The sequence below is a fragment of the Dasypus novemcinctus genome, chromosome 6 (genome assembly GCF_030445035.2).
Source record: "Dasypus novemcinctus isolate mDasNov1 chromosome 6, mDasNov1.1.hap2, whole genome shotgun sequence".
In the NCBI taxonomy this organism is placed as follows: domain Eukaryota; kingdom Metazoa; phylum Chordata; class Mammalia; order Cingulata; family Dasypodidae; genus Dasypus; species Dasypus novemcinctus.
In genome coordinates, this window is record NC_080678.1 from 99792085 (window position 1) to 99819487 (window position 27403).

The following is a 27403-nucleotide window of genomic DNA, read 5'->3' on the forward strand; positions in this document are numbered from 1 at the left end:
TGTGCCATAGGAGCAGGACAAAGGACCACGGCTGAGGACAGCAGCAGATGCCACACCCCAGCAGAGAGGCCTGAGAGTGCATTCTGACATGCTCCTGTTGGCTATTTTAATTCAGAACAAATTTATCTGTTACAACACTGATTCCAGCAGTGACCCCAAGTAAGGCAGAAAGGAAGAGCTTGAATTGGAGTTGGTGTTGGTGAGAGAGAAAGGGTCAACTGAGCTGCCCGGGGCATGGGTCAGTGGCTGTGGCTGCTGCTGGGTGGCAGGCTGTCCTGCATCCTAAAGCTGTCATATGTCCCAAGTGATGGTTTCTCTTTGATTTCAGTAAGATTCTGGCACCCTTAACACATCCTATCATGGATCCAGTGCCTTGAGGTATTTCTAGAAGCCGAAGTACTCATTTGTGTGTTATTAAAAATAGTAGAAATCATAGCAAATTTGATGCTATTCCATATAGAAGGGCTGTGTTTTCAGTAGGGTCAGGTTCTAAAATCAGCAATCACCCTTTTTTGTTAAAAACTGGCTATCGATGAACCTACCTTTAACCATAACACTCAAAAAATCTGCCACTGGAAAGCACCACAATGTCTTTGGTTGACCAGATGGTAGAGCAGGTATGCACTGATGAGCCATGAGGTATGAAAAGCCCATCTTTTAACTCAGGGCAGCTGGGTGATCCCACCAGTAGGATTATTTTTAAATGAGTGAGTTTTGCTAGGGACATATTGTTGTGATCTTAAAATTGGCATTTATAAAAACAGTATAATGAGAATATGAAATGTAAGCCATTTGGCTTCTGACAGCCTAAAAATTTGTTGGTATACCTTTTTAGCCTGTTGAATAACTTAGTTTCAAGCACATCATTTGAATTTGCTTGTGAATTATTATCTGAAAATTCTTCTTAAAGGAAGAGTGTTCTCTTAGAACATATAGGAGATTTTAGGAAACATTGACAACCAGAAATGAGCATCTTAAAGTGTTTCTAGAACTTTCCAAAAGTCCCTTTGAGAAGGTAAAGCATGAAGCATATCGGTACTCCTGCTGGTAACCATCAGAAAATGCAACAAAATGTAATCATTATTTGAAGCTCTCAAAGAGCTGCTGAGGCAATACAAACCAGGAGGTCTATTATTCTGGAGAAGAAACCTCACAGTAAATCAGGACTTATGGGCTGCGGAACACTTAGAGCTTTTGATGGAGACACGGATAGTCCTGAGCATGCTGCTGACTTTCCCTCAGTCTATTTGAATCAGAACAAGATGTTAAAAACTCAAAGGAAAAGCAGCATGGAGTTTTGTCATCTAGAAAAACAGAGATTGCTTTTGGATGTGCTTGGGGAAGGACATTGCAAAACAAAAGAGGATTTTAGTTGAAATCTGCTGGCTGGGATGTACAAAGCCCTGAGAAGAGGTAGAGTGGATACAGTTCATGGCCACAGACTCTATAAAGATGAGTAAAGTGTATTTGCTTTTCTATTTTTCAGTTGATCATGAAGACTGTCACGACCTTAGTTGAAAGTATGTTGGGTAAGTTATAGGACCAGGAGTGAACTGAAGGTAGACCCGAGAGCACAAAGGCCAAGGTAGCAGAATCTCTGGAACAAAGTGAACAGCCACTGCTCCATCTGCCTAGCAGAAGGAAGGGTGGATTCTCTCTGGATGGAGAAACATCATCTCAGCCCTCTACAGCTTTCATGCACAAGGATTAGTGGGCACACCAAAGACATAATCTAAAGAAAAATAAAACAGACAACCAGAAAAGACCTACAGGAGATCAAGATATTTGAGTTAGTGGACAGAAATCTTAAAATTGTGATTCAGTATGTCCAAGTCATTAGAGGGAAAGTTGAAGGAAATAGTTAAAAAGGTAAAGAAATTATAAAATTAACAACTAAACCTTCTAGAACAGAAAAACTATAATATCTAAACTTGATTTAGTTACAATTAATCATAGTTATAGTTATTGGCTGAGAATTTTCAAAACTGATGCTAGAAGTCTGAAGCTCTCTAAACCCCAAAGAGAAGAATAGAGAATATGACACCTATACATATTTGCTTTTAAAAAGCCAAGAAGAAAGATAAAACTTAAAAGGGACAAGAAAATAGTTGTGCTGGGAGAGACACATCACTTTAAATAGGATGCACTATTGAATTGAATTTTTAACAACTATGGAAACCAAAAGACAATGGTATGGCATTCACTAACAATGAACAATCCAAGGGGAAGTTAAGAAAACAATTCCATTTACATTAGCATAAAATAAATAAATAAATAAAATGTCTTAGAATAAATTTAACAAAAGGGGTGAAAGACTTGTACTCTGAAAACTACAAAAGATTCCTGAAAGAAATTAAAGAAAATCTCAATTCATGGCAAGACACCCCATGTTCATGGATTCGAAAACTTAATATTGTTAAGATGTTGATACTACCCAAAGTGATCTACAGATTCAATGCAATCATTATCACATTCCAGCAGCCTTTTTAGCAGAAATGGAAAAACTGGACCTTAAATTCATATGGAATTGCAAGGGGCCTTGAATAGACACACAATTTTGACAAGACAGAGTTGGAGGCTCACACTCCCCAATTTCAAAATTTGCTATAAAATTACAGCAATCAATTGATTACAGAGGGAATGCCAGAACTGCATGAAGCAATGAGGATGAATAGAAATGCTAAATATATGTATACATATACATTAATATTAACTGAATACTGAGGGTACAGGACAATAATAGTAATGATTTTTGGAATTTCATGCACTATATGTAAAATACATTACAAAAATAATGAAATAGCTGGGAGTCAATGAAATCACACTGTTACCAAGTAAGTGGTAAAAGTAATATTTTGAATTGCATCATATTTATCAAGGGTGCACATTGTAATCTGGGATAACCACTTAAATTTAAGTAAAGAAATTATAGTTAAGTAATTGTTACAGGGAAATGGAATAAAATTAGATTAACCAGAAAAGAAGGAAAGAAGGGGGGGGGGAAAGAACATAAAAATAGGGGAGTTCAAGTAGAAATTACAGTGAGAATTGAGATAATAAATACAAACTAAACATCATTTTTAATTATATTAAATGTAAATGGACTAAAGACTCAAAAGACTTAGCTTGTGAATGTGAACAGAAAAGCAAATACCAACTTAACTCTGCTTATAAGAGACCAATTACTGCATATAATGAACTGAAAAGCTTGACAGTAACGGCATGAAAAGGACTTTAGCATGCAATACTAATCAAAAGAAAATTTGTGTAGTTGTACTAATACCATGCAGAGCTGACTTTCAAGTACGGAGTCTTTCTGGAGATAAAAGAGTTTTTTTTTCATTATCTTATTTATTCATTTGTTTGTTTAAATTTTTTTTCTGGTAACATATATATGACCTAAAATTTTCTCTTTTAATAACATTCACAGATGTAATTCAGTGCTGTTAGTTAACATTCACAATGTTGTGGTACCATTGCCACCATCCATTACCAAAACTTTATAATCAATTTAAATGGAAATTCTGTACTTTTTAAGCATTAACTCCCCATTCCCTATTCCCAACCCAGCCCCTGGTAATTTATATTCTCAATACTGACTCTATGATTTTCCTTATTCTAATTATTTCATGTCACTGAGATCATACCATATTTATCCTCTTGTGTCTGGCTTATTTCACACGACACAATGTCTTCAGGGTTTATCCATGTTGTCACATGAATCAGAATTGCATTCCTTTTTTAGAGCTGAATAATATTTCACTGTGTATATATACCACATTTTGTTTATTCATTCATTGGTTGATGAACCCTTTTGATTGCTTCTATCTTTATCAATTGTGAATAATGTCATTATGAACATCAGTGTGCAAATATCTATTTGCATGCCTGCTTTCAATTCTTTTGGATATATAATGAGTAGTGTGGATTGCCAGGTCATATAGTAATTCTGTACTTACTTTTCTGAGGAACTGCCAAACTGTCCTCCACAATAGCTATACCATTTTATAGTCCCAACAAGCAATGAATGTTCCTATTTTTCTATACACTCTCTAACACCCATAATTTTATTTTTTTTTCTATAGTAGCCATTCTAGTTGGTGTGAAATGGTACCTCATTGTGGGTTTTTTGTTTGTTTGTTTGTATTTTGAGGTACTGGGGGCTGGGGATTGAAGCTGGGACCTCGTATATGAGAAACTGGTGCTCAACCACTGAGCCACATCAGTCCCCCACTGAGCTGGTCCCTTCATTTGTTTTGCTTGTTTAAAAGAGATTTTTCATAATGAAAAAGGTGTCAAAACACTAGGAAGGTATTATATTCTAAGTTTGTATGCACTAGATAACATAACTTCAAAATGAACAAAGCATGAAATGAGCACATAAGTAGACAAATCCACAATCACAGTGGGAGATTTTAACACTCCATCTCAATATCTGATCATAAAGCAGGCAAAAACAAAACAAAACAAAACAAAACAAAACAAAACAAAAAAATAAACAAAGAATATCCAAGTAACAGAGTTAACATACTTGACCTGATTAATCTACACCAAGCACTTTTGCAGCTGCCACAGCAATAGTAAACAACAAATGGCAGAGTTTACTTTCTTTTTGAGTGTAAATTAGAACTTTTATGAAAAGTAACCATAGAACCTGAACAAAGAACAGAATGACTTCGGGAAGCGGTTTGACCTAATGTAAGGGGGAAATGGAAAGGAGAAACGAGATTATAAGGCTGTGAGTCTCTAAAAAAGAGTCTGGAGGTTGTCAGAAGGAATACCCCTATGTACAACTGAACAGAGTCTAAGAGACAGATAAGGTAGATACAACCCCAGGTATTGGTTCTTTTGAGGGATAAAGAGACCCACGGGTTCTATGGTCATGGCAGAAGGGGTTCACTGCCATGACAGATGGCCCTGCTTTGGAGCTGGTGTTTCTGCGTGATGGAAATGGACTCAGAGGGGATCTCTTTTCACAAGACTTGCATGCTACTTTATTGGAATTGTAGTTGGTGCTGAGTTTAAGATATATGTAGGGGATTTGAATCTCTGGACTGATAATATGACACCCAGGCCCAGAGCCTCAACAGACTTCAGCTCCTACACTTTGACTTATTGGACTTACTCCACTCAGCTAACATGGAGTTGAAGAAGGTCAACCACCACAACATGGAGCCTAGAGTGTCTACAACTGGAAGCGGGATGAGTGCATCCAGTACCCATGTGAAATCTAAGCCCTCACTTGACATACGTGTGCAATGGACACAACCAATCCAATGTCCACAGAGAAAATGTGGAATGGGTGTGGGAACGGTAGCCATGGGGGCTGCTGGGTGTGGGGAACGGGAGGAAGAGATGAGATGTGGAGGCATTTTCGGGTCGTGGAGTTGTCCTGGATAGTGCTTCATGGACAATTATGGGACACTGTAGTTCCCCCCAGGGCCCACTGGATGGAACGTGAGAGAGTCTGGGCTATGATGTGGACCATTGACTATGGGGTGCAGTGATGCTCAGAGATGAACTTACCAGGTGCAATGGATGTATCACGATGATGGGAGAGAGTGTTGCTGTGGGGGAAGTGGGGGGCGGGGGCGGTGGGGTTGAATGGGACCTCATATATATTTTTTTAATGTAATTAAAAAATAATAATAATAAATAAATATTTAAAAAAAAGAAAAGGATTTAAATAATTCAGAGCACCTACTCTAAACACTGAAATTCACCTAGAAATTGATAGTTTACAATTGCTTGGGGATTAGTAATAGCCTTCCAAGTAGTCCATGGATCAATTAAGAAATCATGTTGGAAAGCAGATCATATTTTGAATGGATAAAAGTGATATATGACATGTCAAAACTTGTGGGATGCAGCTACATGAGTGCTTGGAGGGAAATTTTATACTTCAAATACATGCATTTGATGATAAGAAGGGCTGAAAAGCAATTATACAAGTTCCTGCTTCAATAATCTAGAAGAAGATCAGGACAGTAAATGGAACCAAAAAAAAAGTAGAAGGAAGAAAAATAAATAGAAGAATATAATCTATGTTTCTCTCCTTTTGCACATTAATTTTCTAGTTCAATTATTTCTGCTCTCATCATAATTATCTCTACCAACACAATTTAGAAGCTAGAATAACACTGATAACAAAACCTGACAAGGACTTTTACAGAAAGGAAAAATAAAGACCAATCTCTCTCATCATCATAATCGGAAATATCCTAGACAAAATACAAGCAAAATTAATACGAGGATGAATATGTCATGACAAAGTGGGGTTTATTCCATAAATACAAGGGTGGCTTACATAAAAAAGCAATGCAATCACCACGTTATCAGAATGAAGGAGAAAAACCATCATCTCAATAGGTACAGTATAGTTTTGCTTGCTCGGTTGTGCTACGCCGCCTGCAGCGATGAGCGCTGGTTGTAGTCTCTCTGTCTTAGATGCTCAACCAGGCGAGTTCCAACCTCAAGGGGTGGAGGCTCTTGGGAGAGGGGGCAGGCCGCGGAGGTATTTAGCACTTAACACATTCAGTCACACAGCACCACACAGCACACAGGAATGAGACTCCCGAGACTGTTTAATGGGAGGAAGCAAGTCCGTTTATTGTAAGGGGGGAGGCTATTTTATACTCTTTTTTGAAGGATCGTGTAAAAGTTTGATTGGATGATATTGAGTGAAGTGAGACGCAAGTTAGAGCTCTAGTGCTGGTTGCCGTGCCCTTATTGGGACTGTGCTAACTTGGTTTCAGTTGGTTTCAGTTGCCTTTTCCTGGAAACCTGCTGAGTTATTGCCCCAGGGGCTCTTTTGTTACTTTCCCACGATTTACTTTTGCACCCTTTGCCTCAGGCGCCATTTTGATAGCTCTAGGCCCATCTTCCCTTAGGAACTTTCTAGTGGGGAGAATTCCCACAGTACAGAAAAAGCATTCATAAAATTCAGACTTGCATTCATTATTTAAAAAGCTTTTCATAGAGGTGCAATGGACACAACCAATCCAATGTCCACATAGAAGAGGTGGCATTGGATTGGGAAAAGTGGACATGGTGGCTGATGGGTATGGGGAAAGGCAGGAAGAGATGAGAGGTGGAGGCGTCTTTGGGACATGGAGCTGCCCTGGATGGTGCTTCAGAGGTAATCACCGGACATTGTAAATCCTCACAGGGCCCACTGGATGGAATGGAGGAGAGTATGGGCCATGGTGTGAACCATTGTCTATGAGGTGCAGAGGTGCCCAAAGATGTACTTACCAAATCCAATGGATGTGTCATGATGATGGGAACGAGTGTTGTTGGGGGGGGGAGAGGGGGGTGGGGGGGTGGGGTTGAATGGGACCTCACATATATATTTTTAATGTAATATTATTACAAAGTCAATAAAAAATAAATAAATTAATTAAAAAAAAAAAAAGCTTTTCACACACTCTAGGAATAAAATAAAAGTTCCATAATCTCTTCAGGGGTGTAGACAAAAGTCCTGCAGCAAATGTCATACTTTATGGTGAATTGTTACCACCATGCCTATCTCATCATCCCAAAGGCAAGAAAAAATGCATAAGAATTTGAAAAGAAGAAATCAAGCTGTCCTTTTTCATTGATGGCATGATTGTGTACAAAGGAAAAAAATTCTTAAAATTGATAAGGATACAGATCAATATTCAAAACTCAATAGTACTTCTAGGCACTAGAAACAAAAAATAGGCACTGTTACCACAAACTGACAATTTTTACAATAGCATCCCCCAACTTCCAGCAATGTGTACAAGTCTTCTACTCTGATAATTACACATCTTAACTGAAAGAAATAAAAGAAAACTGAAACAAAGGGCCAAATATTTTTAAAATATCAATTTCCCCCTGACTACAAAGTCAATGCAATTCTAATCCCAGGAGGTTCTTTACTGGGACATCAATAAGCTTATTTAAAAAGGTGTACATGTGTAGTAGCCTCTGAGATGACCCTGACAGCCCTGCCTCCTGTAGCCATTCCCTTCTCTCATCTCTGCCCTTGAGTGTGGGGTGGGCCCAGGGACTTCTTTCTAATGTATAGAATATGGCAAAGTAGCAAGATGTCACTGCTGAGGTGAGGGGACACAGAGCCTGTTGGTTTCCATCTTGCAGGCTCTCCGGCTTGCTCACTTGCTTGTCAGCTTCTCTGTCATGAGCGCACTCAAGCAGCTATGGAGGGTCCCACATGGTGGGGTTGGAGACCCCAGCAGCCTGGAGTGAGCTTGGGAGGGATCCTCCTCCAGTCAAGCCCTGGCACATGGCTAAGCAGCCTCAACTCTGGGGTAATTTGTTACAGAGCAATAACAGCTAATACGATGAGTAATGTAAATGATCAAGGGCAGTTAAGGCAACTTTGAGAACAAATCTGGAGAATTTATTTAAAAGCACAGAAATTTAAACAGTGTGTTGTTGGTGCAAAAATAGACAAATGAAACAGTTGAAAGACTCCCACAGAAATTGTCACCTGATTCATGACAAAGTGGGACCTTGTGCTGGGGAGAGGACATATAAAAAATAAAATTGGATATCCATGTAAAAAAAATGAATTTTGACTCTTTCCATAGTCCCTATCATAAATTCCCTATTTCACTTGCATTTTGCATCTACATAGGAATGGTAAGATAATCAAGGTTTTGGAAGTAAGCATGGGATTGTATTTAGTTCCTTGGTGAGGCAAAGATGTCTTAAGCAGGATGTGTACACTCAACAAATGTGACAAACAGATTGGCTGCATTTGCTCTGCATCATAATTAAGAACATCTGTTCACGAAGAGATTAATTTAAGAAAGTTGAAAATGTAGGTGTCTTATTCCAGGTTCTCTAGGGGAACAGAATCAACAGTAGTAAATAGTGTAAGATTTTATAAAAATTCTCTCATGTACCCATGGAGATGCACAAGTCCAAATTCCAAGGGCAGATTGCAAACCAGGGGCTCCGATGAAGGTCCTTGATGAGTTCCCAGGAAATGCTGGCTGTCTGCACTCAAGCTAGAAAATTCTCTCTGAATGCTGAAGTCACTTCCCCTTTTAAGGCATTAAACTGATTGGATAAAGCATCACTCATTGCTGGTGGCAATCTCATGGGTTTTAAATGTAATTAGTCATGTATGCAATAAACTCATTGTGACTAAAGTCCATAAAAGTCCTTGTATTACCATAAGTTCGGTGCTTGCTTGACCAAACAACTGGGCACAATTACCTGACCAAGTTGACACATTAGCCTAACTATTAGTCTACCCCTTGTCAATTTGGCAACCATACACACCATCTTAAACATAGTTAATCTCTAAATAAAAACAATAACAGACATACATATATTTATTTCTACCTAACAATATTCAACTGTCTTGCATACAATCAGAAATCCATTAATTCCCTATAGAATAGGGATCAAGTCCTTGGGTAATATTCACTCTTTTAAGTGTTTTTAAAAGGTACATAGATCATACTAAATGTTACATTAAAGAGGATCCCATATGCCCCCTTCCCTATCCCCCTCACTCCTTCAACATCACCAAATTCTTTCATTAGTGTGGCACATTCATTGAATTTGATGAGAACATTTTGAAGCAGTGCTACACATCATGGATTATAGATTACATGGAAGTTTACACTCTATTCAGGCCATTCAGCGGGTTATGGTAGGATATATAATGTCCTGTATTTGTCCCTGCAATATCATTCAGGATGACTCCAAGTCCTCAAAATGTCCCCATATCACACCTCTTCTTCCCTCTCCCTGCCCTCAGCAACTCCCATGGCCACTGTCTCCACATCAATGATACAGTTTCTTCCATTGCTACAATCACAATAATTCTATAGTAGAAAACCAGTAAGTATGCACTAATCCATGTTTTATTCCTCCGTCCTGAGGACCCTGGGATGGTGATGCCTACTTTGCCTCTAAGTTTAGAGGGGGCTTAGAGCCCATATGGCTGATGGATGGAATTGTCCTGCTTGCAACTGTAGACTCTCAGTTCCCTGGTATGTTGGTTGACTATCCCCACATCCCTGTTAGCCAACATGGGCAAGTTCAATGAACTGGAGAGTAGGTGGTGCAACTCCGCTGAGGCTTGGGGCCCAGCTGGCACATAGTCAGTCCAGAGATTCAAGATTCCTGAGCATACACCAACCCCAGCACCAACCACAGATTCAGTAAAAGTTACAGAAGAGGCATGTGTATAAAGGACATATCTGAGTCCAACTTCATCACACTCAGGGGCATGAATTCCAAAGTAGGGCCCACTGGCAAGGCACTGAACTCCACAGCCATCTGTCATGACCAGAGAACCTGGGTGTCTCTATTACCCTCAGGAATACCCCTACCTGGGGCTGTAACTACTTTGGCTGTCTCTGAGATCCTGCTGAGATGTACATGAGCGCAACCCCTCTGATGACCTCCTGACTCACTTTGAAGTCTCTTAGTCATATAAACTCATTTGTATTTACCATTTTCCCCTTTTATTCAATGTCTTTTTCTATTTGCATGACCAGCTGGAGCTTGGGAGATATCCCTTGGCACCAGGGAGGTTCATCCCTTGGGGTCATGCCCCATGCTAGGGGAAAGGTAATGCATTTACATGCTGAGTTTGAGCCACATGGAGACTCTCAGGAGGTAACTCTTAGGCACCCTGAAGCTCTAGACCTACTTGAAATTTCCAGCACACAGGCTCCTAAGCATATTCATCAGTAAAAAGGGGCCATCATTGGACCATCCTTCTTCCCTTGCACTTGGGGGTTGTTGCTGCTTCACTAGGGAATGTGACAGAACTCCCCAGAAGGTGAACTCCCCAGAAGTACTTCATCAGTTGTCATGCGTAACTCTACCCACTATGACAATATCCAACAAACACCCAAACATATCTATATACCTATATGCATGCCCTGGAGAACTCCCTCCCACCCATACATCCCCCATCAATGACACCCCACATCAGTGCTCCTCCCCTGCCATAGTTGAACCCCTCTGTGATCAAAAACTTCTTCAAAAATGAAGCCTAAAGTATTGCCAAATTCAATTAGTAGGAAAATGAAATAGTAATGATAGGTTTAAAGATTAGAAATAGAATACATAATTTAGAAAAATCTAAAATGAAGTAAAAAATAATTTGGGATATTAAAAAATGAAAAATATCATAAAACTTTTTTTAACATTGTGCTTTTCATCACTGTAATAAGTATTGCCCTGGTGTACAGTGACAAGGCAATCTTTTCCATTCCATCCTCAGTGTCTAAATACTTTTTTTAAAAATTTTATTATGTTTTCAAAAAAGCTTTAGATCACAGTAAAGTCACATATACAATATGGGGGACTCCCATATATCCAACATCAAGCCCTTTTCTCCCTTCCCCAGCAATGATCTTTTTACAAGTGGATGTTATGTTTGCTACAGCTGATGTGCGGGCATTGAAACGTAGCTACCAACCATGATTCCATTATGGTTTACATTATAGTTTACACTTTAGACCATATACTTTTGTAAATTTTTGGTGAAATTTAACATGTCCTAAATCCATTGTTGCATGATCCTGTGGAACATTTCCATTGCCCCCTAATTACCCCACCCTACATATATTCTATTCCTCTCTCCCCCTCCCCTCAGAACCACATTGACAACCAAGCGTCACTGCTTGAAGGACAATATTTATAGATACTTGCAACATTGCTGAGGGTTTGACACACTAGTCTGTCCTCCCCCAATAGGAGCCACCCATGCTCTCGAGAGACACCCTTCCCTCTGAGAATTTCAGGCCTCCCCAGGATGGGGATACAATACATTCCCACTCATTGTATGGGTCTCCATCCACTGGCATAACACACTATGACAAGAGGAGCCCTCACACACTCCCTAGAAGCCTGCCCCAGGTGCACCCTGTGCCAGATGCCCCCTGTCAAACACCTTAACCAGTAACCCTTCCTTATTTTACTTTCTAAAGAGTTTTCTCAACGTTATGGTTTCAACCACATACCTGACACTTTCCAGCATTCACCTGTTCTCCCCAAACCATCCCCCCAATTCCATGGGCCATTTGACCCATTCTCCAAACCCTATTCCCCCTCAAGCCTGCAAAACCCCTCCCAATAGTATCCCTATGCCCCCATCTTATCCCTTCACTGCACAACTACTTACCTCCACTTTGTCACAGATTTCACCCTTGTAGGTGTCAGCTCACAACCTTCCTCTCTCCCCCCAATTCCTGTAAGCCTATCTTCCAATCTCTAGTTCTCTGAGACAGCTTGGTTTGCTTAATTCATATTAGAGAATTCTTGTAGTATTTGTTCTTCAATGCCTGGCTTGCTTCCCTCTACATAAGGTCCTCAAGATTCATCCTTGTCATCTCATGTGTTAGAACTGTATTCCTTCTTACAGCTGAGTAGTATTCCATTATATGTATATGCCACATTTTGTTCATTCATCTCTTGATAGGCATTTGGGTTGATTACAACTTTTGACAACACTGAATAATGCTGCTATGAACGTTGGTGTGCATATATCAATTCATGTCCCGGTTTTCAGTTCTTCTGGGTATATACCCAGCAGTGGAATTGCTGGGTGATTGGTGATTGGTGATTGGTGATTGGTGTTTTGAGGAACCACCAAACTGTCCTCCAGAATTGTTGGATCCTTCTACATTCCCACCAGCAGTAGATGAGGTTTACCATTCCTACACATCCTCTCCAACACTTGTAGTCCTCTGTTTTTTTAATAGCCACCAGTCTAATGGGTGTAAGATGGTATCTCATTGTAGTTTTGATTTGCATTTCCCTAAGGTAGCTAGTGATGTTGAGCATCTTCTCATGTGCTTTTCAGCCATTTTATTTCTTTTTTGGAGAAGCATCTGTTCAAATCTCTTGCCCATTTTTTGAATGGGTTGTTTGCCTTTTTATTTTTGAGATATAGGATTTCTTTATATATTTTGGATTTAAGACTTCTATCAGATATATAGTTACCAAATATTTTCTCCCATTGGGTAGGCTGTCTTTTCACTTTCTTGATAAACTCCTTTGAGGTGCAAAAGGCTTTAATTTTGAGGAGGTCCCATTTATTTTTTCTTTCACTGCTCATGCTTTGGGTGTGAAGTTCATTAAGCCATTTCCTATTACAGTGTCCTGTAGATGCTTCCTGATATTGTCTTCCAAGGTTTTTATGGCCTTAGCTCTTATATTTAGACCCTTGATCCATCTTGGGATGGTTTTGGTATAAGGTGTGAGATGGTAATCCTCTCTCATTCTTTTGCACATGGATATCCAATTCTCCAAGCACCATTTGTTGAAGAGGCCATTCTCTCCCAGTTGAGGGTGCTTGGTGGCCTTGTTGAATATCAGATGACTGTATGTGCGGGGGTCTATATCAGAACTCTCAATTCAGTTCCATTGGTCAGTATGTCTATCCTTGTGTCAATACCATGCCTTTTTTTTTTTTTAGCAGTCATACCATTTATTACTCACAAATCCTGACAATGCCTGGTAAGGTAAGTACAGCACCACTCAGCAGGGATACAAAGATTATATAGGGTTAGATAGCACAAAAAGGGGGTTGGGTTAATGTAAAGAACAGCTCAAGGGTGCACACAGCCTAGTAAATGATTAAAAGTGAGTGTGTAAATATAGGGGACATTGTGTTAGTTCCAAGAGAGCAAAATCATGGGTTCAAGCTCTTAAATACCATGCCTTTTTAACCACTATAGCTTTGTAGTATGTTTTAAAGTCATATAGTGTGATTCCTCTAATTTCATTTTTCTTTTTCTCTATGTCTTTGGCTATTCAGAGCCTCTTTCCCTTCCAAATAAATTTCATAGTTTTTCCAGTTCACCAAAAAATGCTGTATTCATTTTTATTGGGATTGCATTAAATCTGTAGATCAGTTTGGTTAGGATAGACCTCTTAATGACATTTAGTTTTCCTATCCATGAACAGGGAATATTCTTCCATTTATTTAAGTTTTCTTTGATTTCCTTTTAGAGTGTTGTGTAGTTTTCTGTGTATAAGTCTTTTACCTCTTTAGTTAAATTTATTCCTAGGTATTTGATTTACTACAGTAAATGGTATTTTTTTTCTTGATTTCCTCCTCAGATTGCTCATTATTGCTGTACAGAAATGCTACTGATTTTTGCACATTGATCTACAACCTGCAACTTAATGAACTCATTTATAAGTTCCAGAAGCTTTATTATAGATTTTTCAGGGCTTTCTATGTACAGGATCATGTCATCTGCAAATAGTGAAATTTTGACTTCCTCATTTCCAATTTGGATGTTCTTTATATCTGGTTCTTTCTTCAGTGCTTGAGCAAGTACTTCTAACACAATGTTAAATAGGAGGGGTGATAGTGGGCACCCTTGTTCCTGATCTTAGAGGGAAAGATTTTAGGATTTCATCATTGTAAATGATATTAGCTATGGGTTTTTCATATTTACCCTTTATCAAGTTCAGAAAGTTTCCTTCTATTCCTATCTTTTGCAGTGTTCTTATCAGGAAAGGGTGCTGTATTTTGTCAAAAGCTTTTTCTGTGTCTATAAATATGATCAATTGATTGTTTTCCTTTGATCTGTTTATGGTGTGTATTACATTGATTTTCTTATGTTGAACCATCCTTGCATACCAGGGATGAAATCCACTTGGTCATGGTGTATAATTAGCTTGATGCATTGTTGAATATGATTAACAAGTATTTTATTGAGGATTTTAGCATCTAGGTTCATTAGAGAAATGGGTCTGTAATTTTCCTTTCTTGTGTTGTCTTTGTTTGGCTTTGGTATTAAGGTATTGTTGGCATCATAGAATGAGTTAGACAATGTTCCTTCTATTTGAGCTTTTTGAAAAGGTTTAAGCAAGATTGGTGTTAGTTCTTTCTGGAAGGTTTGGTAGAATTCACCTATGAAGCCATCTGGCCCTGGGCTCTTCTTATTTGAGAGGTTTTTAATGACTGATTCTATCTCTTTACTTGAGATTGGTTTGTTGAGATTCTTTCATCAGTGTGGCACATTCATTGCATTTGATGAATACATTTTGGAGCACTGCTGCACCACATGGATTATAGTTTACATTGTAGTTTACACTTTCTTCCAGTCCATTCAGTGGGTTATGGCAGGGTATATAATGTCCTGCATCTGTCCCTGCAATATCATTCAGGACAACTCCAAGGCCTAAAAATGCCCTCATATCACATCTCTTCTTCCCTCTCCCTGCCCTCGGCAACTCCCATGGCCACTGTCTCCACATAAATGATACAGTTTCTTACATTGCTAGAGTCACAATAATTATATAGTTGAATACCAGTAAGTCTCCTCTAATCCTTATATAACACTTGCACTTTATTGTGAAGTGCTCTTGTGCATACCCAATGTTATGGTTCATTGGGTCAGACAATGCTTATCTCGTGATAGGCAACTCAAGTCTCATGGTAACTTGGTAGTACATGGTTAAACATTCAGTCTCTACTAAGGTCCACTAACAGGCCAAAAGCTGTTTTTCAAAAGAAGAGTAGAAATCTGCACAGGATGACTGGGCTTTACTTCAAAATCCTAAGGGTTTGTGTTCTGATTCTCCTGGAAGGGCCTACTAAATGCTCTAGACTGCATCTCTATTTGCCACTGACATTTTCAACACAGTAGGAACTGCTGGATCATATGGCCCAAGTGGCAGTGCAGTTTGCCCAGCACCCTGAACCTGTCACAGAACCTCCTCTTGCTCTGTTCCCCAGTCAAAACGTGCAGCTTTTCTGGTCATTTGGTAAATGGACTGGAGTAGCACACCCAAAAGAGGAATATGTTGCCTCCAAAATCTGAAGATACCCACTAAGTGCTGTGCCTCTTTTGTGGTCACATGAGGGGCCAGATGCAACAGTTTATCCTCCACTTTAGAAGGGATATCTCGACATGCCTGTACCCCTGAACACCTAGAAATTTCACCAAGGTAGAAGGCATCTGTATTTTTAAGTTTTCTCCCATCCTCTCTCACTCAAAGGCCTTACCAATAAGTCTAGTGTGATTGCTATTTCTTGCTCACTAGACCCAATTAGCATGATTATCATCAATATAATGGACCAGTGTGATGTCTTATGTGTAGGAGAGATGATCAAGCTTCCTACAGGCAATATTATGACATAACATAGGGCTGGATAGTTGATATACCCCTGAGGGGGGACAGTGAATGTACATTGCTGTACTTGCCAGCTGAAAGCAAACTGTTTCTGGTGGCCCTACTGATAGCAATTGAGAAAAAAAAAGCATTTGCCAGATCAAGGTGCAAACCAAGTATGAGGGGATATGTTTATTTACTCAAGCAATGATACCACACCTGGGAAAACAGATGCAATTGGAGGCACCACCTATTTAAGTTTATGATAATCTACTATCATCCCCCAAGAGCCATCTGTTTTCTGCACCAGCCAAACAGGAGAGTTGAGTGGGGACATGGTGAGAATTACCACCCCTGCATTCTTAAAATCTTTGATGGTGGCAGTGATCTCTGCAATTCCTCCAGGAATCCAGTGTTGCTTTTGATTCACTATTTGGCTAGGTAGGGTCATGCTGCTAACTTACACTTCACCTTTCCTACCATAATAGCCCTTTCTCTGTAAGTCAGAGTTCCAATGTGGGGATTCTCCAGTTCCTGAGTATGTCTATTCCATTTATGCATTCTAGAACTGGGGAAATAACCACAGAATGGGTCCAGGGACCCACTGAACCCACTGTGAGATGGACCTGAGATAAAACTCCATCAATCGCCTGATCTCCATAAGCCCCTGCTCTGACTGGTAGACCACAGTGATGTTTTTGATCTCCTGGAACCAATGTCTCTTCTGAGCCAGAGTCTGTTAATCCCCCAAATGCCTGATCATCTCCTTTCCCCAGTGCACAGTTTCCCTCATAAAAGGTCATAGGTCTCTTTGGAGAAAACTGGGAGGAAATTTAGCAATATAAATTTTTGGCAGTATAAAAGGATCCTTCCCCAGGAGGACCTGGCCTTCTTGTCATTCAAGGGCCTCTGGGTCTATAAATTGTCTCAAGCCTTAGAATTGATTAAGGCGCCACGGCTCTCTGTTTCTGTAATTTAAGTTAGACTTTTGTTCACTTGACCTAGAAGTCTTCTGAGTATACAGATCAAGTAAGAATTTAGTAGACTGCCCATCTATTTCATTTCTAAGTACCCCATGATCTGTTAGTGATGACCATAGCTCTATGGGACTCAGACTCTAGATTGCTGCTTCGAGTCTACCTTTCATTGTGATACCCACACTCACCTTGTCTTTGGCAATTAGGTGCTGCTACTTGTTGTCTGCCAGCCTGAGAGCTGATCATCCCCATAGTGTTTAAATATTATAGTTTCATGACAGCAGTTCTTACACAGTAATATCTGGCCTACAGAGAGGAACAACCACAGAGCTTCAGGGAAGATGAAGTTAGTCTCACAAATTTGTTTCTCACAGTCCTTGTTAAAGGTAGGTCCTCTGAACATTTCTGGGGTGGATGGGCAAGTCTTAAATGGTGAATCCATTCTAGCATTCCAATCTCTCTAAGCCTTTGGATCCCCTCAACTGCAGAATACCAGGATAAATTGGGCATCTCAGCCTCAGGCATGCTAGGCCATCTTTTGGTTCAGCCAGGCACCCAGATAGACTGTTAAAGCATTTTCTAACCCTTTGATCTATAGCATTGAATCCGGAGTCTCTTTAGTGGGCCCATATCAGTAAATTCAGCCTGATCTAACTTCATATTCCTTCTGCCATTATCCCATTCCCTTAGTGTCCATTCCCATACATATTCCCCTGATTTCTGACTATATAAGTTGGAAAACTCACGCAGTTCTTTTAGAGTATAATGTACTTCCTCATGGGTCACACTTTATACTTTGCCTTTGATGACCCATTGTGATTTTAGTCTAGTTATCAGTCTGGAAGAGAAGAGGGGTGGTGGGGGTGGGTAAGGAGAAGGATTAGAAATACCTTGCAAGCTACTGACCTCAGGGCATTCTTTTGCATTTTCTTCAGGTGAGACAGGATTAATCTCTACAGGTGGAGGTTGAATGGTAGACTCCTCAGGGCAGGGTAGAGGTCGGGTGATGGTTTCTTCAGAGGAGGGAAAAGGAATGGACTCCCTGCGGCAGGCTGGTGGTTGGGTGATACAAGCTTGATATTGGGTGGTCTCCATGGGCAGACCATTACATTTGGCATGTCTAAGCCAAATTTAGGTTTTCAATGTCCCCACAGATATCATCATCATATGTCTCCTTCCCAATCCTCAGGGTTCTGCTCCTTTCCAACCATTGCTCTCACTTTAATAGCAGGCACTCTGCAAAGTTGAGATTTTAGTTCCATTGTAACTCTGGTACTCATGCAGTGAGGTTCTGGGTCTGGTTTTCAGAGATCTCAAGTCCGCAGCTGCACAAAACAAGATTTTACTTCAGAGCACACATATAAACTTTCACATCATTCATGCAATGCTTAAGTTGCATATTTGAGGCCTTCAATTTCATCCCTTTCTTTTTTACTGTATCCACTGCATTTAGGAAGAACCAGCCAACATTATTGTATCTTTAAACTCCACAAAACTCTGTTAAGGTGTTAAAAACACTGTCACCCAGATCCTTGTCTCTTGTAAGCATAGAAGTAGTCATATCCAGTGGTGATATTTTGTATATCTCTTGCCAAATCACACCATAGACTCTCAGTGGACTCTTGATTATTGGAAACAAAGTCATTAGTGTCCTTGGATCTAATCAGAGTAGAGAACCAATTACAAAAATCCCAGAACCAATTCAGAAATTCCATTTTTAAGATTCTCATACTCAAGGACCACTCCTGTTACCAAGCTGTATTAGTCAGGATTGTCTAGGGAAACAAAACTGACAGGAGATAATTGTAAATAGAATGGGATTTTATCAAACTCTTTCACATGACATAGGGATGCACAAGTTCAAATTCCACAGGACAGGCTGCAAAGCAGGGCTCTGATATTGTCAGTCTGAAGTAGAGATGGGTATTCTCTCCCTGATTACAGAAATCACTTCCCTTTTAAGGACTTCAGCTGATTGGATGAGATATCCTTTAGTCACTCATTGCTGACAGTGATATCCTCAGTTGATTGTAGATATGATCAGCCATTATGCAATCAACTCATTGATGATTAAAGTCTATGAAATGCCATTGTATCAGTGCTTGCTCGAACAAATAACTGGGTGCCATTACCTGGCCAATTAACACATTAGTCTAACCATCACAGGGAAGAAGAGAAGAAAATAAGAGGGAAAGGGTCAAGAGTCAAGGTATAGGAAGTGAAATTCTCTCATGAGTGAAGAGGCACCCCACAGGTGCACTGATACCTTTCTCCCTCTTTTCCAGCGATTTCCTGGAAACTCTAATGCAGACAGCGTCCTGCACTACCAGCTCCAGACACCCTTGGAGACACAGCACCTGCGCTTCCTGCCCTTGTCCTGGAACCCTGATGGTCAGATTGGTATGTGCATGGAGGTGTATGGATGTGCCTACAGTGAGTGCCCCGGGGGTGCACTTGGATGCAGGTAGAGTGAGTACCCTCGGGGCTCATGGTCGAAGGTAGAGTGAGTGCCCTGAGGTGAGGGAGATGCAGGCAGAGTGAGTGCCCTCAGGTGACTGTAGAAGCAGGTGGAGTGAGTGCCTTGAGGTGAGCGTGGACACAGGTACAGTGAGTTCCCTGAGGTGAGTGTGGATACAGGTGGAGTGAGTGACCTGAGGTAAGGTAGAAGCAGGTGGAGTGAGGATGTGCCTTCAGGAACATGCTGCTTTTTAACCACATTACTCTCGTGGCAGCACCCACGTCACCCTGTGTGCCCTGTCCAGCTGGGCCCCCAAGTTTAGCAGAATCAGCATGTGAGGGAGAAACAGCACCTTGATAAGGAGAACATCAAGAAGAGCTCCTCCAAGTCTGAAATGACACTGATCTGTAGGAACACCCAGGGGCTCCCTGGAGCCAGAAAACAACGGAAGCAGCACATGACCTTCTGGAGTGTCTAACGATGTTTTACGACCAGCCTCACGTGGAGGAGTGCTATTGCTAACAGCCCCCAGAAGTTGGGACAATACCAACTTTGCACCAACCGACCGGTGGTTAGCATGTTGAGGGCGGAGCATGTGTAGACCTTGTCTGAAGGGCTTATTGGTGTGCCTCTACTACCCTGATGCCCAGTGGAAATGGCTCAAGCAGAAGACTTCAGGCTAGTTCTCAAGCAGTTCACCCTGGAGGAAATCTTGAAATAATTGTCAGCTTTCAGGAAACCCTGCATGGAAATGATTATATCTATAAGATACATGAGCTTTCTCACTGAATGCAAATTTTTACAAAAGCTTTACATTATTTGTTTTGATAATCTAATAGCTACTTGAAGTAATCAGCATCTTTATCAACAGGAAGGATAATTTATAGTCATGGTTCTTTTCAATTCGCTGGTCTGCGACTGGTTTTTAAGTTTGCCGCAGACAGCCCATAATGAATTGACCTTTCAATGCATTGCAGGCAGAATCCACTCACACCTGGCTGCAAGGTTGGGGTCCAACCTCAGGTAAAGAATTCACCAAAGGACTCAGCTCCGCAGCTCCATCAGTTATTTAGGTTGAGGGCTAAAGCCAGCAACAGAGCAAGGCCCCGAGGGCAGGTGCAGGCAGGCCAGCGTGGGCTCGTGCTCTGCCCTCCTGAGGGTCCCTCGAAGGCGCCCGATAGTTCCTCCCTGGAGCCTATCTGACAACAGGCCCTCAAGCCCTGTCAGCAGGGCCCCCCCCAAAGCCTGGGGCTCAGTGCTCACTGGGGCCCATCCACAGCTTATCTCGCTTTCCAGACCCTCCCGTGGCTGAGCAGACAGTGCATGGCCAAGACCCCAAGAGCCACATGCTAGCACAGGCTCTCAAGTGTGCCACAAGGCCCCCTCCCAGCCATGTCCCTGCTGAGGGGCCATTGCCCATCTGGATGCCCCCCCCAGCTCTCCCTCCCAGGTCCTGACCCACCCCTCCCAATTCCTCACCATCACCTGGGGGTCCCTATAAACAGCTCTGCACCTCCTGGGTCTCCTGCCCTGAGAACACTGGAGGTTCCCTGTCACCCTAAGTGAGTCCACAGGTGAATTTTCCAAGAATAATTTCCTTTTTGCCCCTCATTTAAATGTGCACAATGAAGACTGAGGGGCCTTCTGACAATAGGGCAGTTGTTCCTTTTATAAGGGGGATGGCCCTCAGATAGAAACAAATGCCAGAGACCTGGGCAGGGTCAGGCAAGTGCTGAAGCTGAAGGATGGGGCCTGGCGCCTCAGGTGGTGCCTCAGGTCTGTGGTGCAGGTGGCACCTCAGTGCTCGGGCGTCTCTCCCGGCCTTTGGCGGGGCAGCCCCGAGCTGCTGAGTGAACCCGGGCCACCTGCTGTCCCTGCTACTGCTCAGCCATTGGAGAAAATGGAGCCATTCCCTGGAGGGCCTTGAGGTCCACCTGGACCGCACCCGAGGGCTGAGAGTGTCCCTGGATGATGACAGGCAGGCTAAGCAGTTCTTCCGAGGGGGCGGACCTGTGGGCCTTGGGAGGTCCGGTCCAGGAGCGACGGACCTGTTTCCACAAGAGAGTCTAGTCTTCAGCAGGGGATGCAAACCCCAGAAACGTCCAAGGATGCAGCTGAGAGCGAGTGGTGTAGCAGTGAGCTGCGCAGGTGACACGGGCCATGACAGACAGAAACCACCTGCTCAGGAGACCCCAGCCTCCTAGTCTTTTGGAGACCCTAGAGACTCAAATGGAGTCTTTACAGTATTTCTATACAGGAATTTTGCCCCCCAAAAAAATGGAGAGGAAAGGCTAATGAGGAACTGAGGAAAATTGACACCTCCTGAAAGAAACAATATCAGCAGATGACAGGGCCAGAATTGCGCATGTGGGCATGTGTGTTTGTGAGCTGGTGTGTGTTTATGAGCCTGTGTGTGCATTTGTGAACCTCTGTATGTGTGTTTGTGTGTTTATAAGCCTGTGCATGTGTTTACAAGCCTGTGTGTGTCTATGAGCCTGTGTAAGTGTGCAGTATGCAAGACGCCACACATTTAAAAGCTTTCATGAGGCGCATGCTAATATTTAGAATAACTTTTGTTATATTTTTTGTAGGATCGGAGGTGGTTGATTTTGATGGAAAAAGCTCCCTGCTTTACAGATTTGTTCAAAATTCTAGGAGTCCAGTAAAAGACATCGTTTCTTTTAAATTTAAAACAATGCACAGTGATGGGATTCTATTCCACAGAGAAGGGAGAAATGGAGATTGTATCACCCTCCAGTTAGTAAAAGGACAACTCTTTTTACTCATCAATTCAGGTAAAATTATCAGGAAAGGAGCACAGTACTCTGATTTCTTAGATATAATTTACATAAAAGCACCTTTTACCTAGTCTTTTTAACAGTCTTTACAGATGTACTTACACACCCCAACTGTTTTCATGTGAAAATCATTTGCGATGTAAGGATCGTACAGGAAGGCTCTCGTTGGAGCATCTTGCATCATCCAAATACGACTACTTAAGTCTGTGCCAGGATCTCTCCACCTCGGTGCTTTTGGCACGTGGGGCCATTTAATTCCTTACTGTGGGGCGTGCCTGGCCCCCACAGGGTACTGTGGTGCCCCCTGGATGATGTGGCACCTCCAGTTATGACCACCCAGCACATCTCCAGAAGCCCGCGCTCCCGGGGACAGAGCTGCCTTCGTGGAGAGCCCCCGCTCACCAGGAACAAGGATGCAGGGGCACTAATTAGCATTCCCAGCAGAGACGACTCCACGGAAAATGGGTGCGCCGCCGGTGGCCATAGTGCAAAGAGTGATCGTGGGTGGAGTGGGGCAGGGTGGGTGGGATTGTGTTCCGGGGGCAGTGAAGCCATCAGCAGTGCGGAGAACGGATCTGCGGCACCTGGAAGCACTGGTTTTGAATTCACCTGACACTGAGCTCTCGCCTCTCTGCCCAGGTGATGCCGCACCTGCTCCAGCCCGCATCACACTGGGCAGCCTGCTGGATGGTGAGCACTGGCACTCGGTGGTGTTTGAGCGCTCCTGCTGGCACGTGAGACTCATGGTGGACAGACACGCCAGACACTTTAGCCCCCGAGGAGACCTGGGCCAACTGGATCTCCACGCCGAGGTGGGACGCGCCCCCTCCCATCACACAGATGAAAAGTACAGTAACTAGAATACCAGCATAATATTTCCACGGATTCATTTTTCCACAGGTTGAAATAAATGCACCACCAGCATAAAGATTAATAGTCTCTGTCAACAGATACTGGCCACTGTCACATCTGACAGGCCACCCTGGAAGAGCTGACTTAATCCAACAGTGGCTCTCCTGGGTCTGGTGCCCCAGATGTCAGCCTCTAACCTAGAGTTGTGCCCCAGGGAGACCCACAAGGCAAAAGGGACATGAAGCAGGGACAAGGAAGATGCTAACAAGAGACTCGGGGACTCCTTGCAAGGGCGCCCCAGCCCAATCCACCAGGCACTCTGGAGTACAAGCTGCACCCCGAGTTTCCCACCTGAGGAGCCCTGGGCTGGGTGCTCTGCATGTGTCCCTGACTGGAGAAGGGCCACCCCAGGGATGCAGATTCCCTGGCCCTAAAGGAAGGGCATTAAGGGGAAACAAAGAAAGAGGCCACACAAATGCAGTAGCACCAGCACCAAGGGAGAGTGGGCACAGCCCAGCATCTTCTGCTCTGGGTTCCTGCTCCCCAGTCTGTGAACCTGTGACTCATGCCTGCCATCAAATCGTCACTATCAGCAACCCCCTTTCCTCCCCAAAGTGTCCCAGTTTGAGGGTGAATGGCAGGCCTCCCTATTACAGATGGAGACGCTCTAGCCTGAACTGGACGCAGGTGCATGCAAAAGCATTTAAACTATGTCTTGTAATTTCCTTTCTTTTAAAAAAAAATATTTTAATTACCTTTTTTAAAAAAAGATACATTGATCACAAAAAAAATGTAACATTAAAAAATATAAGAGGTTCCCATATACCCCACATCCCACCCCACTCCTCCCACATCAACCTCTTTCATCATTGTGGCACATTCATTGCATTTGGTGAACACATTTTGGAAGACTGCTGCACCGTATGAATTATAGTTTTCATTGTAGTTTACACTCTCCACCAGTACATTCAGTGGGTTATGGGAAGATATATAATATCCAGCATCTGTCCCAGCAATATCATAATTTCCTTTTAAATGAACAGACATAGCAGATATAAAATGATGCAAAATTGGTATATCTATAACTATTACTGCTATACCTATGAATCATGAATATTTTAAGCAAATCATCAGGAAATCACTAAAGAATGTTATTGATATTTTTTCTTTCTAAGATCAGCTTTGGAGGGATTTTACCACCTGGAAAATCAGAGACATATCAAAGAAAAAACTTTCATGGATGTTTAGAAAATATTAATTTTAATGGAGACGATATATCATTGATTTGGCCAAGCAGCACAGACTGGAGATCCTTGTTATGGTAAGAGAATCCAGGGGACCAAGGGAGAGGAGGGGTGCTGGCTGCACAGGGCTGACGTGCTCCTATCTGATGCTATGTCACCAACACTTCTTATTGGGTAACTCACATTCTTATTTAACAGCCTCCTCCGAGGGTCCGTGAGCCATTGGAAGTAAGGATAGGTATTAGCAAATGTAATGCATGTTATTTGAATTTAACATGAAGTGAAGAAAGCTGTTTTAGGTTGAAGTCTTAGTTTCCTCTTTCTGGAGTGAAGACTTTACTCTCTGGACGAGTACCCCTGGTGTTACTGTAAGAATGGCTATTTCCAACAGAAGGGCCCGCACAATCCAGCACCATGAAGGAGAACACGTCTCAATGGGAAGGTGATTTATTGCGAGTGCACAACCAAGGAACTGGGGGAATCTTCCCAAAACCTGTTCAACCTGATAATGGCAGTTAGGGTTTATTAGGCAAAGGAGAGGGGTAAGGAGGAAGAAAAACAAGTAAAAAACCAGGGGTATTGTGAGAAGGGTATGTGCAATTTCTCAGTCCTGTGTTGTCTCGAGCACACTCAACTTTGTGTTAGTTTTCAGAGGCTAATTCACATTTAGATGTTGTGCAGGGGCAAGGTCTCCGTGACTCCTTTCTCAGCTGACCACTCAAGGATATAAGATTTTTGTCTCTGAGAAAAGTTTCAGATTTACTGGGTCATAAGGCGCTCCTGATACCATTCTGCCTGGTTTTGCTTTGAGATGTTATCTTGTTCCTGTGAGCAAAACTGAGAAGGGTTGGTTAATATCCTTCAGTGAACTAAGTGCAAAGAGTAAACTTCTAAAATTAGATTAATAGAAAACCAGCTCAATTAGTTTTAGAATTTTCAGATCTTCTTAAGTGAAGAAACTTCAGTAAGCACATTTTCCAGCAATTGCTGGCTCCCTCATAAACTATCAAGCTACTTCTTGAGACATTTGGGAAAAGGCATCTTGCTGAGGAAGTTCCTAACATGCACCTGTGGTTGATGCAGCACTCTGCTGGGCAGGTGTGTTCAAGGTGTTCTGATGGCCAGTTTTTAACCTCTCTACCCTTGTATCATTAATATACACCAATTAAGACAGGATTCTGGTAAAACTCCCAATCTCATGAGCTTTGGCAATGTGATCATCTCCTGAAAGATGAGGCTTTTGTAACCCATTTTGAGTCCCTGCAGCAGAAGCTGGCTGCTCGAGGCCAGTGCATCTGGTGGGTGCTCCTGGAGGGGGCTGCCTGCCTCCTCGTGACACCTGGGCCTTGGCCAGCTGCTCCATCCACACCTGCACAAAGCAAGGTCCCAGTGCTCTGGTTTTGAGCATGTTTATGTGCTCTAGGGCTTGGTGAGCCTGGGAACAGGCAGCAGTGGCTCACAGGGCTTGGTTATACCAATTCTGTGTTCTGGTTATGGGTGTCTTAGTTCCTGGGTTCCTTAACCAAGGGCCACAACTAGAGCAGCAAGCTAAAAGCCTGAAGGCAAGATGCCTGCAGGGCCGAGCTGCTCTGAAGAGTCTAGGAGAGCCCCTTGCCTCTGCTGCATCTGGCTTTTGCTGGCAACCCTTGGAGTTCCTTAGCGTATGCCTGAATCATCCCAACATCTGCCCCCACTTTACAAGGTGTCCTCCCCATGTCTGTCTGTCTGGGTCCAATTCTCCTCTTTGCGGCGGCTTGCTCGGTCGGTAGAGGTGGGGTCTGGCTGCAGACGAGGGGTCAGTCCAGCTCTGGACGAGGCGTTGGTCCCGCTTGGGATGAGGGGTCGGTCCGGCAGCAGACGAGGGATCGGTCTCACAAGGGGTTGCGCGGTTCGGCTGACGGGATCGCCCGGTGAAGCCGGCGACGAAGGGGTCGCCCGGAGAAGCAGACGATGAACTGGGGACAAGGGAGGCCAGGCCCTTGTCGGGGGCTCTCAGGACTGGAGGGCGCACGGCAGAAGAACTACCGCGGAGACGAGGTAAACACGCAAGTCCACTTTATTGAGGGAGAGGCAACAGTTTTATAGGGGCTGGGGAAGGCTGATTGGTCGAAGCCATGCCCTGTTCTGATTGGTTGCCGGCGAAAGGTCAGTGGGCGGTACTGGATGGGGGAGGGGTGGTGGTTAGAGATTGGCTGTCGCTGTTGCTGGGGGAAGGGGCAGGGTTTAGGGATTGGTGGCTGCTGTTGCTGGGGTGGAGGGCAGACTTGAGTTTCCCGCCCACACCTGGCAGTTGCTGCTGTCGGGGGGGGGGGGGGGGAGGGAAAAGGGCAGACTGGATTTTTCCGCCCACGCCTGGCTGTTGCTGCTGTCGGGGGAAGGGAAAAGGGCAGTCTGGATTTTTCCGCCCACGCCTGGCTGTTGCTGCTGTCGGGGGAAGGGAAAAGGGCAGACTGGATTTTTCCGCCCATGCCTGGCTGTTGCTGCTGTCAGGGGAGGGGAAAAGGGCAGACTGGAATTTTCCGCCCTGCGCCTGCGCAGGGAGAAGGAAGAAGAAGGGTGCCGCCCCACAAGGCATCGGGTGGTGCCATCTGGGAGGAGGGGCAGCCGCGGAAGCATGGCTGCCGAGAAGGGGAGACCCAAGGGCACTCTGCGCCCATGCCGAGTTCCCTTCAGGGGTGGCGGTGGGCCCGACCAACCACCCTATTATGGGGGCAGCAGCTTGGCCTACCGCGGCCGCTCCCCTCGCCAGGCCAGCAAACCACACTTCAGCCTGAGGGGTGACCGCACCTCTTCTCTGAAGACACCAGTCAGATTTGATTAAGGCCCTCGCTAGCCCAGGTTGGCTTCGTCTTATCTAATTGCCTCTTCAAAGACCCTATTTCCAAATGAGTCCGCATTCTGGGCCTGGGAGCTAGGGTATGACATGTCTCCTGGGAGGCACAATTCAGTGCTGAACAGTGGGGAAGGCTCTTCCAGCTGGCC

General features: G+C 43.2%; 1 protein-coding gene across 1 annotated transcript in view; it reads left to right on the top strand.

Annotated features, from left to right (window-relative positions):
* The window catches only part of LOC111760785 (contactin-associated protein-like 3), a 187622-nt gene that overhangs the window by 102594 nt on the left and 57625 nt on the right, over positions 1–27403 (top strand). The window contains 5 exon segments of the mRNA XM_071215562.1: positions 19355–19502; positions 22119–22322; positions 22965–23137; positions 24353–24451; positions 24454–24498. Coding sequence (XP_071071663.1) covers positions 19355–19502; positions 22119–22322; positions 22965–23137; positions 24353–24451; positions 24454–24498 — 669 coding nt within the window.